The sequence below is a fragment of the Sorex araneus genome, chromosome 5 (assembly GCF_027595985.1).
Source record: "Sorex araneus isolate mSorAra2 chromosome 5, mSorAra2.pri, whole genome shotgun sequence".
In the NCBI taxonomy this organism is placed as follows: Eukaryota; Metazoa; Chordata; class Mammalia; order Eulipotyphla; family Soricidae; genus Sorex; species Sorex araneus.
In genome coordinates, this window is record NC_073306.1 from 177,172,929 (window position 1) to 177,186,923 (window position 13,995).

The window sequence follows — 13,995 nt, forward strand, 5'->3', positions numbered from 1 at the left end:
TTCACAATATTGCATTTTCACTTGTGAGTGTTCCAATTTTATTACTTTTTAATTCTATTTAAAAAGTTCACAAGTTGATCAAGTATTTGTGTGAAACTGAATTAGATAAACCAGCTTTAAAAGATATTACCTGAGTGTATAGAGCACTCGTCCATTATTCCAAATTCGAAGCAGACGATTAGGAGTGGTAATCCAGTGAGCATCTGATTTTCTTGAGTTTCTGAAGAAAGTGTCAGGAATCCAAATTTTTCCAACCATATTACTGTTAAGCATAAGCACTTTCATAGTACTATTGAATTTTAAACGACTATCAAACCAGGTTTGGGCAAAAATTATATCTATTGTATATTCCTAGAAGAGAAAAGGAAAAGTAATGCACTATTAAATAAACTATTTAAATGTTTTCCTCAGATGCTTAATTTTTCTATGTCAAGTTCCTGCAAGTAAATTGCAATTAATTTTAGACTTCAAAAAAAAAAGTATTTCCAACAGCAAGAAAATGTAAAGAATCATTTGTTCTGTGAAGTAGTGATTTATATCAACATTGTCATCATGTCAAGTTTTCATGGTCTAGAGACACCAGTCTAACATGCTAAGTAAGTGAAAGTCAAGCTGAATCACAATGTTCCATACATCTGAGAGCAAACGATTATGAACCTTATTTATTCTGTAGATATTTGGTAATATCTAAATATTTGTTTATAACAAATATCATGATATCATTCATGATATTTGTGAATGATATCATGATATTTGTTATAAACACACACATTTAGAGGAGGACTGGCCAATATTTCCAGTATTTCTCCACAAAAGAATCACCAGAAGGGGTCCTTGGGCCTCCACATCACTGCCTAAATCACCACACCAAAACAAAAGATAACAAAGTAACACATAACTGTTAAATGAGGCAACAGAATCTTTTCAAATTTTCCAATGCACATATAGTTTAATGGTTATGGTAAGACTAGTTCTGGGATGAATGAATGGTTATAGATATACTTTCATCATTGAAGCTATTTTTTCATAACTAGAGATAAATCAGTTTCAATTGATTATAAATAATTCAAAGTTTTTCTTTAGCTTACAGAAATATGGCTAATTCTAACTACTATACTGTTAACTGTCATTACATTTTGAATCATTTCTGTTTCATGGAATATTTCTTGGACTCAGATCCTGCACAGTGCTGAATACTGTTGTTTTCAGCTACCTTTCCCTCTTTGTATTAGTTTCTCTGTAACTTTCATTTGTTTAAGCAGTAAACCATCCACAGGTTTATTCACACTCAGTTTTAGTCTTTCTACTCATTCAATAAGATTATGGGGCTGGAGCAATAGCACAGCAGGTAGGGCGTTTGCTTTGCACGCGGCCTACCCAGGTTCGATTCCCAGCATCCCATATGGTCCCCTGAGCACCGCCAGGGATGATTCCTGAGTGCAGAGCCAGGAGTAACCCCTATGCATCGCCGGGTGTGACCCAATAAAAAAAAATAAAAAACAAACAACAACAACAACAAAAACACCTCATTCAATAAGATTAGGCAGTCAGTGTCTTTAAATATAATCTATATACCTTGAAAGATGGAAAATCTATATCTCAAATGTAATTTTTTTCTATTGAAACCTGAACATGCCTCATTAGACCTGTTGTCTAATTGTGTCATTTATTTGTCAGTAGTAGTCAATTGGCACTCAACTTTAAAGTTCAAAATTGGATTCTATCTTCTCATTATCCAAATAATTTCTTTCCTTATTTCTCAGCATTAAATGACAACTCCCCATGCACGCTAATTCTTAAATCAAGATATCATAAAGTCATTCTCGAATTATTTTTCCAATATTTCACTTATTATCTTTCATTATACCATTACATTCTCACTTTCAAATTATTTCCAGATTCTAGTACCTACTTACCACCATTTCATTTTCACCATCTTTTGCTGTTTTATTGAACAAAACTTATAACAAATCTCTCTTCCCCTAGAATTGACTTCCTATATACCTTTCTTTACTTGGGGGATCATTTCACTGAAACCATATCACACCATCTCTCTCTCTTATTCAATAGTTTTCACCCATAGTCACTCTAAATAGTTAATATCCTTTCCACATCAAGACAATAAATGATCTGAACCTTTAATTTCAATTTCTCCTACTTCATATTCCCTGTATATTTTACTAAAATAACTGCGGTTTTTACTTAGGTACATATTACAGGTCAAAAATTTTTGTTTCACAGAAGGGAGCATAACATGACACATGCCATAACCATGCCTCCAGACCCCGCACCAGGAAGTTTCATTCTGAGCGACCCCCAGAGTGGGGGGCAGGTAAGAACCCTCCTCGCCCCAAGGGACCCAGTTCCAGCAGCTAAAACCCTCCAGAACTCAACTGCCGGCCAGCTCATGACTGTTCTCCACACACTCGGGCAGAGCCTCACCCATGAGTGAACCTTTTCCTGACTGCGTGGATGCATTAGTGACTGTGCAACAACTCATACCTTATATCACCCCATAGTCCAAGAGTACCAAACCATATTTAATAAACCATATTAAAGTAAGAGGCAACCAATCAACCAATCTTACAGGGAAATATATTTTTACAAATATATATAATATATATTATATATTTACAAATATATACACACACATCTCTCTCTCTAAATATATATATGTGTATATATATATATATATATATATATAGGCACACAAGGCTCAACCTTTAACAACATTTTAGTGACCTCTTATATAAGGGCTTAATGGCCCTGGGTGAAATACCACACTCTTCACATTCTTTCCTCTAAGAAAACTTTTTTGGAACATTTTCAGCAGTTTTTCATACCAAACAATACAAAATAAATTATTTCAGTTCTGCTTTGGGGCAGAGGTTGGTGTTCATGATCAAAAAACATCTAAATACCGTGATGGGAAGGTGTAATGGTGGTGGTATTTGTGTTCGGATTTTAAATGTAATCAACTATTGTGAACTACTTTATAAAATAAAATAAATTTTAAAAAATTATACTAAAAAAAATCTTTGTTTTGAGCATTCCCTCTAGTTAAAATAACTCTCTCTAGGGTGCTGGAGATGTCACAGCGTGCAGGTGCTTGCTATGCACGTGTCCCAGCAAGGCTGCGTACCCAGCACCACAGACGGTGTCAGAGCACCACCAGGAGTGATCTCTGAGTGCAGAGCCAGAAGTAAATCCTGAGTATCGACGCATGTGGTTCCCAAACAAAACAAAATAGTAATAGTAGTAGTAGTAGTAGTAATAATAATAATAATAATAACAATAATGGACTGGAGCGATAGCACAGCAGTTGGGCTTTCACCTTTCACGCGGCCAACCCCTGTTCGATTCCTCCGCCCCTCTCGGAGAGCCCGGCAAGCTACCGAGTATGGAGCCCAGATGGCAGAGCCTGGCAAGCTACCCGTGCGTATTTGGATATGCCAAAAATAGGAACAATAAGTCTCTCAATGAGAGACGTTACTGGTGCCAGCTTGAACAAATTAATGAGCAATGGGATGACAGTGACAGTGAATAATAATAACAACAACTCTTCCCCAAGCTTTTTCTGTATGCATCATCTGCTCTTTCAATGCAAATAGATTTCAGTTCACATTTCACCTAAGTGATCTTTGACTATGGCTAAAAGACCACCAGGATATTTCCCTTCCATTGTCTAGTACTTACTTCACTTCTTTCTATGGCATTGACCACTAATTTTGAGGAATATTTGTTTTATGGTTCTTTCATTAGAATGTAAGTTTATATGTAGGCACGATATATTTTACATCAGAGAGCCCACTCTGTTCCGCCCCTCACTCATAGCTTTCTTACTTATTTCCTCTCTTTTCATCCTTTTTTACATAAAACTGCTTGTTTCAAGACAAATCCACATAGTCTCTTCCCATCTATCCAATTTATAACACAAATAAAGCAAAAATTATGGGAAAGTTATATTTTGTTATTCATAGTTATATGTAACAGAAATAGTTTTCTGTATTTTGGGTCATTTTACAATGCTTGAGAGCTAACACAGGATTTGTGTTTGGAGGTCACTTCCAGAGTCTTACATATGCAAAATGTGCTTTGAAGTCTTTTGATTTATCTTTCCAGCTTTAGTTGTTTAATACTTTACCTCTTAACTACTGTCTGATATCAGGCATGCAATAATTAATTGCTTCTGAAATAAATAGACACGTTGTAAAAAATAAACTAATTCCCAGAGTCCATCATACATTTAAACTTATTTATAAGAATTAGGATGAAATTTCATAAATTCATGGTCAACTGTATTACAGACTGGTGACTCAAAATAGACTAAGATAGACTAACATAAGCCAAATACAGTTTCACTCTAAATGGGGAGCCTGTAAATGCACAGCATGAGATTTGGAAAAAGCAATCTGCAGTTAAGATATGAGTTATTAAGTGAAGTTCAGAAAAGAAACAGAAGACTGAAAAATCTTTAGCAAGCTGACTTTGAAAATGAAATCAGCCATTAAACTAAGTAAGTAAGATATGGATTCATCTTGTATTTCAAACCTATCTTGAAATCTGTTTTAAATCCACTGTCCCTTTGCCAAAATTTAATGCTGATTTGATAGAGAAGTTTTAGCAAAAAAAATACTGATTGACACAGTTTGGATATGTATGGTAACATCAGATAAGTAAAAAATACATAAGATTTTTTAATATAAAATTTAGAAAATAAGCAAAAGTATAATGCATTTCAAAAAATAGTTTATCTTAAGAGCTTTTGTTTGACCATAAATATAGCTTTAGGATTATCAAAACCATACAACATGTACATGTTTACTTATAAATTGAAATATTTTATAAACCTTTATTTAATTCAAAATGTATATTGGTCTGGAGCTATAACACAGCGGGTAGGGTGTTTGCCTTGCATGCCACTGACCCGGGTCCATTCCTCCATCCCTCTAGAGAGCCCAGGAAGCTACTGAGAGTATCTCGCCTGCAAGGCAGAGCCTGGCAAGCTCCCCATGGCGTATTTGATATGCCAAAAGACAGTAACAATAAGTCTCACAATGGAGACGTTACTGGTGCCCGCTCAAGCAAATCAATGAGCAACGAAATGACAGTGACAGTGACAAATGTATATTCAGCTGTATTTTATTTAAACAGAAAGCTAAAAGTAACTCATATACATCATAATTTAGTCTCTTGAATTCCTTACATTATTTTCCCCCAATGTATATTTAGGCACTTTTATTTTTTCTACATCTCTTGTAATGATATTAAAAGAAAATATCTAATACCAGATTAAACAGTTTGCTTTATTATACTCCAGTTTATTCATATGGAACAGAAAATTGTAAATTAAAAAGATAAAATTCAACATTTCCATGATCTATCTATATCAGTCTTATTTTCTGGTGTTTAAGTACCAAATTTAACTCTTCCTAATTAAATCAACTCCTTCTTTGGGGAAACTTTATTATCAAATGAAAATAATCTCTTTAAGAAAATTTTCTAGATCAACACATGGAATGAAAGCAAATGTAAATATGAACCTGACCTATACTTCACCACCAGGGTTTATCACTATTGGAAACATAATAAGGAATTTTCTGCACTGCATGAAATTCAGGTTAGGCTCCCATCAGCAATATGCTATTTATTACCAGAATATGTGATGTTCCATGATAGCTTTATAGTAGAAAGATAAAGAATTTTTACTGTTTAATAATCTATTGGGAATTTTTTAGTCTATAACTTTGCTGTATTAAAATATAATTCTTAATAATAGTTCCAGCAATAGTGCAGTAGGTAGGGCGTTCGCCTTGCACACGACTGACCCAGGTTTGATTCCTCTGCCCCTCTCGGAGAGCCGGGCAAGCTACTGAGAGTATCTTGCCTGCATGGCAGAGCCTGGAAAACTACCTGTGGCATATTGGATATGCCAAAAATAGTAACAAGTCTCACAATGGAGACATTACTGGTGCCCACTCGAGCAAATCGATGAGCAACGGGATGATAGTGACAGTGACAATATTAGCATATGTGAATTTTATTAAGAGGATAATTCTATTTTTGTTGGGGCAACACCTGATTGTACCCAGAGCTTATCCCTTGCCCTGTGGTTAGGGGTAACTTCTGGTGGGGCTCATGGAACCATATGACGTTCCCTGGATCAAACCTAAGACAACCACCTGCAACCAAGTATCTTTCCTGCTTTTTTGTACCTCCAGCATCTAAGAGGATAGATCTTACATGTTTTTGCCACAAATAATTAAAATAAATACTATTTTACATAATAGAAATCTATGGTGACTATTTCAGAAGGCATATGTCATCAAAACATCATGCTAGATACTTTAAATTTATGTAATTTTGACAACTATTTGGTAAAGCTTAAAGCATAACCTGCCATCCCAAGAGAGACATTATAACTTCTGATGACCATTCTTCATAAAAATTTCAACAACATATGGGTATTTTAATTCAGTTACACCTAATTCCTACAGCAGAGCATGTCAAGCTACCTGTGGGGTATTCCATATACCAAAAACAGTAACAAGTCTCACAATGGAGACGTTACGTGTGCCTGCTAGAGCCAATCTATAAACAACGGGAAGACAGTGCAGTGCTGCAGGGCAATTACACGTGATTCCTACCAAATTTATATTGAAATTGCAGAAACAGTGACTGCAAATCTGACTGAATAGCAGTCCCTGGAAATTATTTCAAAACTGATTCCACAATTCTGTTCAATTACTGAACCAAAAATACTTGAAAGATAGTTCAAAAAATATAGACTTTTTTGTGTGTTTTGCTTTTTGGGTCACACCCAGCGATGCACAGGGGTTACTCCTGGCTCTGCACTGAGAAATTACTCCTGACAGTGCTCAGGGAACCATCTGAAATGCCTGTGATAGAACATTGGTCGGCCACATGTAAGGCAAACACCCTACCGACTGTATTATCACTCCAGCCTCATAAAATTTAGTCTTTTAACAACCAAATTTTATTTTTCTCATATTTAGTATAGATTACAAACATTTAGAAATATTTGAGTCAAGATTTTGTCTCATCCTTAAGATGTTTTCTACCAATATCTGTTAGGTTTCTGACTATAATAAAGAGAAGAGAATCAGCATTAGGTGGAAAAGGAGATGTGGGACACACACACACACACACTCACACACACAGAGGGACAGAGTATGGGAGGAGAGAAGAAGAGGAGAAAGAGAGATCCAATGAGAGTTGTTTTGTATTCATGAAAATAATCAATGTACGCTGAAATCTTTATAAATACCCTAAACTTTAAATTTTAAACATTACATGTGACATGAGTGTACATTTTATAGAAGTTTGGCTTTTAGAATTCAACTAAGACATGTACGTCTACACAATTTTAAATCTAATCCTCTAAGATAGAAAAATATTAACCCTATGAGGTTATCTTAGATTATATTAAATCATCATAATATTTACTAAGCTGTCTCTTTTCTTAGCAAAATATTGTTTTCATAGTATTAGAAAAGCATTTAAGTTCCCACTTGTTCTACCAGTGTTTTATTTTAAGATCAGATTGATTCTCTAAAAACATTGATGTCTGTAGTGAAAGCCTGAGGTGGTCGTTGTAAAACCTAAATAGCTCTTTGCTGTTGCTTTTGCAGTGTCAGATATTGAGCTCTTTCTTACAGGTGCAAAGCAAGTACTCTTCCACTGAGCCAAATCATGGCCTACATATTTCTGGGTTTTGTTATTTTTTTAAATTTTAAGTAAGATAGTTTTTTATTGAAACACATGTTCAAAAGGGAAATGAGATTCTCCAGAGGGGAAAGGCAAGCAAAGTTACAAAGACACAAGCAAATGAGGTATGTGATCAAAGGAGAACATGGGCTTGAAAAGCAAACCAATGATTCTGTTTTATAAAAAAGATAATACCAAACAATACCAACTCTGTGGGTTTGGTATTTTTTTGTGTTGAAATATTATATGCCTAAAACTCAACTATCAAGAACTTTGTAAATAATAGTTCTTTAATAAAAATAGTTTAAATAAAAACAAATAAAAATATAAAACAATCATAAAATATATTGAGTTAATTGTAACATTTGACAAACAAAATATTGACTTTGGAACATCTAGGTAAACAGTTCAAACTGATGGCTAGAACAAATTAGTATTGATCATAATGAAACAAAAACATTCCAAAAGTCAAGCAATAAATTATAAATACTTTATCACAGAATACAACACTAATATTATGAAACTTGGACTTTTATCCCCATCTATAACTCTATAAAAGATCTAAAATACAAATCCATGATATTCTTCTGATGAAATCTTCCATTTGTATTCTTCAAGGACATACATACTATTTGTCAGTGCAAACTTGTCCTATAAACCTTTTTGTTATGCCTTTAAACATTTTTTCATCTTCAGTTAGTTACCCTGCACTTCATGTTCTAATGACATCAAGTTTCTGGACCTTGCCCTAATTTTATCAGATACATTTCAGAGCATGCTCCATCCTCTGACAATAATCTCTTTCCTCTATTTCCCCTCAAGATTGCTGGTTATCCTATTTCAGATGCTTTCAGGGACCCATTTTTGAGTGATTTGATGTTGTTTTATGCCCTTGTTTAGATAACATTAAACTTCTTAATATTAGAGTAGTAGGGTACCAGTTCTTATACAGAGAGCTATTTTAGCTCTAGTTCCTAATTGCACGTAGTAATGATAATCACACATTGCCCCTGACTCAAGCAAATTTAGTTATTAGTTGTTAGAAATTAAATATACATTCAATTACCCCGTCCTTAAGATGTTTGCTACCAATATATAATAGAGTACTATTTTAAATATGTATTACATACCATATTTATAGGATCAACTGGTCCAATGCTGTTAACATAAACATCAGTTTCAATTACTGTGGGTCTCACTGCAAAATACAACACAAAGGTCCTAAAAGTTATGATTAGCTAAGTTAAATAAAAATTAGCTGCAAACACAAATAATTAATAGCACTTTATTATTTCAATCATAAAGCATTCTTCACGTACGTTGGTGGCACATATTTAAGAGCACAAAACACTTCTACTTTATAAATAAATAATGATATCAATTTTTTTAACATTTCCAGATACAGCCTAAAATTTTTATTTACTATGTTTTTAAATTTTTGAGGAGAGGTTTGGGCCATACCTACCTGTGCTCAGGATCTACTCATGACTTTATGCTCAGGGATCATATATTGGGATTCCGTATGATGTACTGGAAATTGAACCCAGTTTGGCTTCATGTAAGGCAAGGGCCCTGCCATTTCAGTAATTCTGTGGCCCAGGCAAAAAAAAAAAATTGTAAAGCTTGAGGATCGTGACCCCGCCCACCGAACCCTGGTACACTCTCCCAATGGCTCCCGGGCATCGGGGGCTCCCCTGGAGCCCCCCCCCCAACCCCCTGCACTGCGTGGACATACCTCTCAGTTCCTCTGTAACGAGGAACTCTCAATCAGGTATTCACACGGAGGATCCTGAACCCGCCTATCCTGCCCTGTGCCCCAAGAGATTACTGGGAGCATGGCCTGTATTTCAGGAGGCGTGGCTTCAAAAGGGGCATGGCCACTTGCTAGAGTTGCAGCCACAATTGTAATTTTTCTTATATTATACTCTCTATAATCTATTTCTTCGAAAATCACCCTGGCCATCTCAATCATTCTTTGCCAAATAGTCCTTTAGCTGACTTGAACTTCACAAAAGCTGTCAATGAACAATAGAATCTGCACAAACTCCTCATAAAGACAGCATAGCCTTAAGTCATCACTAGAGGCCCCACATAAACCAAGAGCAGCACCTGAGAGTAAGGAAGTATTCTAGAATTGGAACAAGGCTACCATCATCAACTTAACACAAACAGAATCCCCCCTGCAGAAAGAAGGAATAGGGATAGACAACTAGAAGTTTCCAACTCTATAGTTCCATAACAATATAAATAAACAGCGAAAATCCCCTCCACGAAGAGAAGATGAAGAAAAGATTCCAGAAATCTCCACAGGGTTTACCCACATACAGGACCTCTCAGAAAAAGAATTCAGAGAGGAAATCTTGAAGAGGGTCGATGTACTCAAAGCAACCATGGAACAAACATCCAATAAATTAAGGGAGGATATGAATGATGTTTTGGAACTGTCAACCAAGAAAATGCAGGAAGAAATGAGAGCAGAAATTTTAAGGCTATGAACAGATGTCACAAAGTTAGAACAGAAGTCACACAAATAAAGTATTCGGTAGATGAATTAAAAATCACAGTAGGTGCCCTCAACAGTAGAATGACCACAGATAGACAGAATCAGTGAGCTTGAAGATGAGCTGCACAAAGCTTACAGACAACAACAAATAATGGCAAAAGACCTCAAAATGGCCCTAGTGCGAATCAGAGTCCTTGGGGATGACTTAAAGAGGAACAACATAAGAATCATTGGAGTAGCAGAAGCACAGAGAACTAATCCCAATGAAAAAAACACAGTCAAAGACATCATTGCTAAGAAATTCCCAGAGCTGGAGAAGGCAGGCATCCAGATCCAAGGAGTCCAAAGAGTACCAGCAAAAAGAGACCCGAATAAAAAGACTCCAAGGCACATCATAGTCAGAATGACGGATGCTGTGGATAGAGACACAATTCTGCAAGCAGCAAGTTCAAAGAAGGAAATTACATACAAAGGAGCACCCTGAGATTTACAGCAGACCTATCAGAGGAAACCCTCTGAGCCCAAAGACTGGTGGCACATAGTGAAAAAACTCAATGAAATGAACACCTCACCAAGAATACTTTATCCGGCTAAACTCTCACTCAAACTCAAAGGAACCATACACTATTTCTTGGATAAACAACAGCTCAGGAACTTCATAGATTCAAAACCAAACTTAAAAGAAGGAATAAAGGGGCTATTGTATGTCAAAGAAGAATCCCACAAGAACAACAAACCCCACAGAAAGATGACACAAAACCCCATGACAATAATATCTCTCAATGTCAAATGCCCACGGATAGCTAAAACAATTCTTGGGAAAAAGATGATGGGAGGCATCACACTCCCCAACCTTAAACTCTACTACAAAGCAGTAACAATGAAAACAGCATGGTACTGGAACAAAGGCAGAGCTGCAGACTAATGGAACAGGGTGGAATATCCCTACACACAACCCCAAATGTATGACCATCTAATCTTTGATAAAGGAGCAACAAATGTGAAGTACAGCAAGGAAAGCCTCTTTAATAAATGGTGCTGGCACAACTGGACAACCACATGCAAAAGAATGGGCTTAGACCTCAAACTGACACCATGCACAAAAGTCAGATCAAAATGGATTAAAGACCTCAATATCAGATCACAAACCATATGGTTCATTGAAGACAAGGTCGGCAAACCCCTCCACGATACTGAAGCTAAGGATATCTTCAAAGATGACATGCAACTGGCCAACCAAGTGGAAACAGAGATAAACAAATGGGACTACATTAAAGTAAAAAGCTTCTGCACTGCAAAAAATACAGCGATCAGAATACAAAGACAATCTACAGAATGGGAAAGGATATTCACCCAATACCCATCAGAAAAAGGGTTGATATTAAGGGTATATAAGGCACTGGTTGAACTCTACAAGAAGAAAACATCCAACCCCATCAGAAAATGGGCCGAAGAAATGAACAGAAACTTTCCCAAGGAAGAGATAAGAATGGCCAAAAGACACATGAAAAAGTGCTCTTCATCACTAACCATCAGGGAGATGCAGATCAGAACAACCATGATATACCACCTCACACCACAGAGACTGTCACGCATCCAAAAGAACAAAAGCAACAACTGTTGGAGAGGATGTGGGGAGAAAGGGACCCTTCTACACTGCTGGTGGGAATGCCGACTGGTTAAGCCCTTTTGGAAAACAATATTGACACTTCTCAAAAAATTAGAAATTGAGCTCCCACTTGACCCAGCAAGAGCATTGCTGGGAATATATCCCAGAGAAGCAAAAAAGTATAGTCAAAATGACATCTGCACTTATATATTTATCGCAGCACAGTTTACAATAGCCAGAATCTGGAAAAAACCTGAGTGCCCTAGAACAGATGACTGGTTAAAGAAACTTTGGTACATCTGTACAATGGAATACTATGCAGCTGTTAGAAAAAAATGAAGTCATGAACTTTGCATATAAGTTGATCAACATGGAAAGTATCATGTTAAGTGAAATGAATTGCACTCATCTGTGGATTATGAAATAACAGAGTAGGAGAGTAATATCCAAGAATAGTAGAAATAATTACCAGGAGGTTGACTCCATGGCTTGGAAGCTGGCCTCACAGTCTAGAGAAAAAGCAACTCAGATAGAGAAGGGAACACCAAGTAAAATGTGGTTGGAGGCCATGCGGCGGAAGGGTGATGTGTGCTGAATGTAGACTAGAGATTTAACACGATGGCCACTCAACACCCCTATTGCAAACCACAACAGCCAATTGGAGAGAGAGAACAAAAGGGAATACCCTGCCACAGAGGCAGGGTGTGTAGGGGGAGATGGGACTGGGGTGTGGGAGGGATGCTGGTTTTATTGGTCGTGGAGAATGGGCACTGGTAAAGGGATGAGTTCTCGAACATTGTATGAGGGAAACATGAGCACAAAAATGTATAAATCTATAAATGTACCCTCACAGTGATTCATTAATTAAAAAATAAATAATTAAAAAATTGTAAAATTCTCTGTCATTCATTAAAATTAAGGCAATTAGTTGAGTTAAAGATTTTTAGAGAATTTACAAAATTTACTCTGTGTTAGCCACATAATTTCAATATTAGACTCAATTTTGGAGTATAAATATTATATAATTACACTTAGCAAATATCAATAGTATATTAGTAAGTGTTAAGCAGTTTGATTTCAGATGGGGGAGGGTAAGTCATGATAAAAACCTTTTGCCTATTTCCATTTTGCAATTACTTTCTCAATGACTGATGTAAAGCTACTGAATACAGAGTTGGGACATTATATATTAAATAGCAATTGTAAGATAGTACAAACCAGGTGTAGTATAGTTAGTGTATATTAGAAAGAGAAGTTTCATTGTTAATATTAAATAAGATAACATGTCAAGCAAATACCTCCAGACTGATTCTTAAGAGATGCTTAAGAACATGTTAATACATATTAAGAATATATTAATACATATGAGATTACACACTTTCATACCTCCTTCTTTCCTTATTAATAGTTCTTTAGATTGTTTAAACCTTGCCAAAGAACTAAGTTTTTCATGTGTAATTCTCAAGATTTTATTGAATAAATGTTACTGGCAACTTCATTGTTGTTTTAAACATAACTATTGTTGTATCCCCAATTACTTTTTCAATGCTATGTATATTTTCATAGTTATCAAGTAATTAATAAATAACGATAGCACTGTAGTACTGTCGTAGCACTGTCGTCCCTTTGTTCATTGATTTGCTCAAGAGGGGAACAGTAACATCTCCATTGTGAGACTTGTTACTGTTTTTGGCATATCGAATATGACATGGGTAGCTTGCCAGGCTCTGCCGTGCAGGAGGGATACTCTTGGTAGCTTGTTAGGCTCTCCGAGAGGGATGGAGGAATTGAACCTGTGTCAACAGTGTGCAAGTCAAGTGCCCTACTCACTGTGCTATGTCTCATAAATGACACATAGTGTCATATTTAATTTTACAGTAAGCTTTGAAATACTTTAGACATCTTTTCTTATAATGAGATTGACTCTAAAGTTATGGGATAAACTTCATAAGAGTTTTTCATTTTTATGAAAACCAATTTATCTCATTTATTGTGTTCTCCCATTTCATCAATAAACAAAATGCATTTCACTTATGAATTTATCAAATACTTATTAAGTAAAGCATGCAAAGTGATTGTAAGTAAAATAATTTTTTAAAAATGTCCCTCAAGGGAATTCATAGAGAAATCAAACAGAAAAAAATGCCTTATGCAT

General features: G+C 35.8%; 1 protein-coding gene across 4 annotated transcripts in view; it reads right to left on the reverse strand.

Annotated features, from left to right (window-relative positions):
• GABRG1 (gamma-aminobutyric acid type A receptor subunit gamma1) overlaps positions 1-13,995 on the reverse strand; it is a 74,813-nt gene that overhangs the window by 31,876 nt on the left and 28,942 nt on the right. For 3 of the 4 annotated variants that reach the window (XM_004607999.2, XM_055138910.1, XM_055138909.1), the window contains 2 exons: positions 8,859-8,926; positions 131-351 (listed from right to left, as the gene is read on the reverse strand). In XM_004607999.2, coding sequence (XP_004608056.1) covers positions 131-351; positions 8,859-8,926 — 289 coding nt within the window. The remainder of the gene's footprint in view (positions 1-130; positions 352-8,858; positions 8,927-13,995) is intronic. The other variant, XM_055138911.1, reaches the window with a different exon arrangement.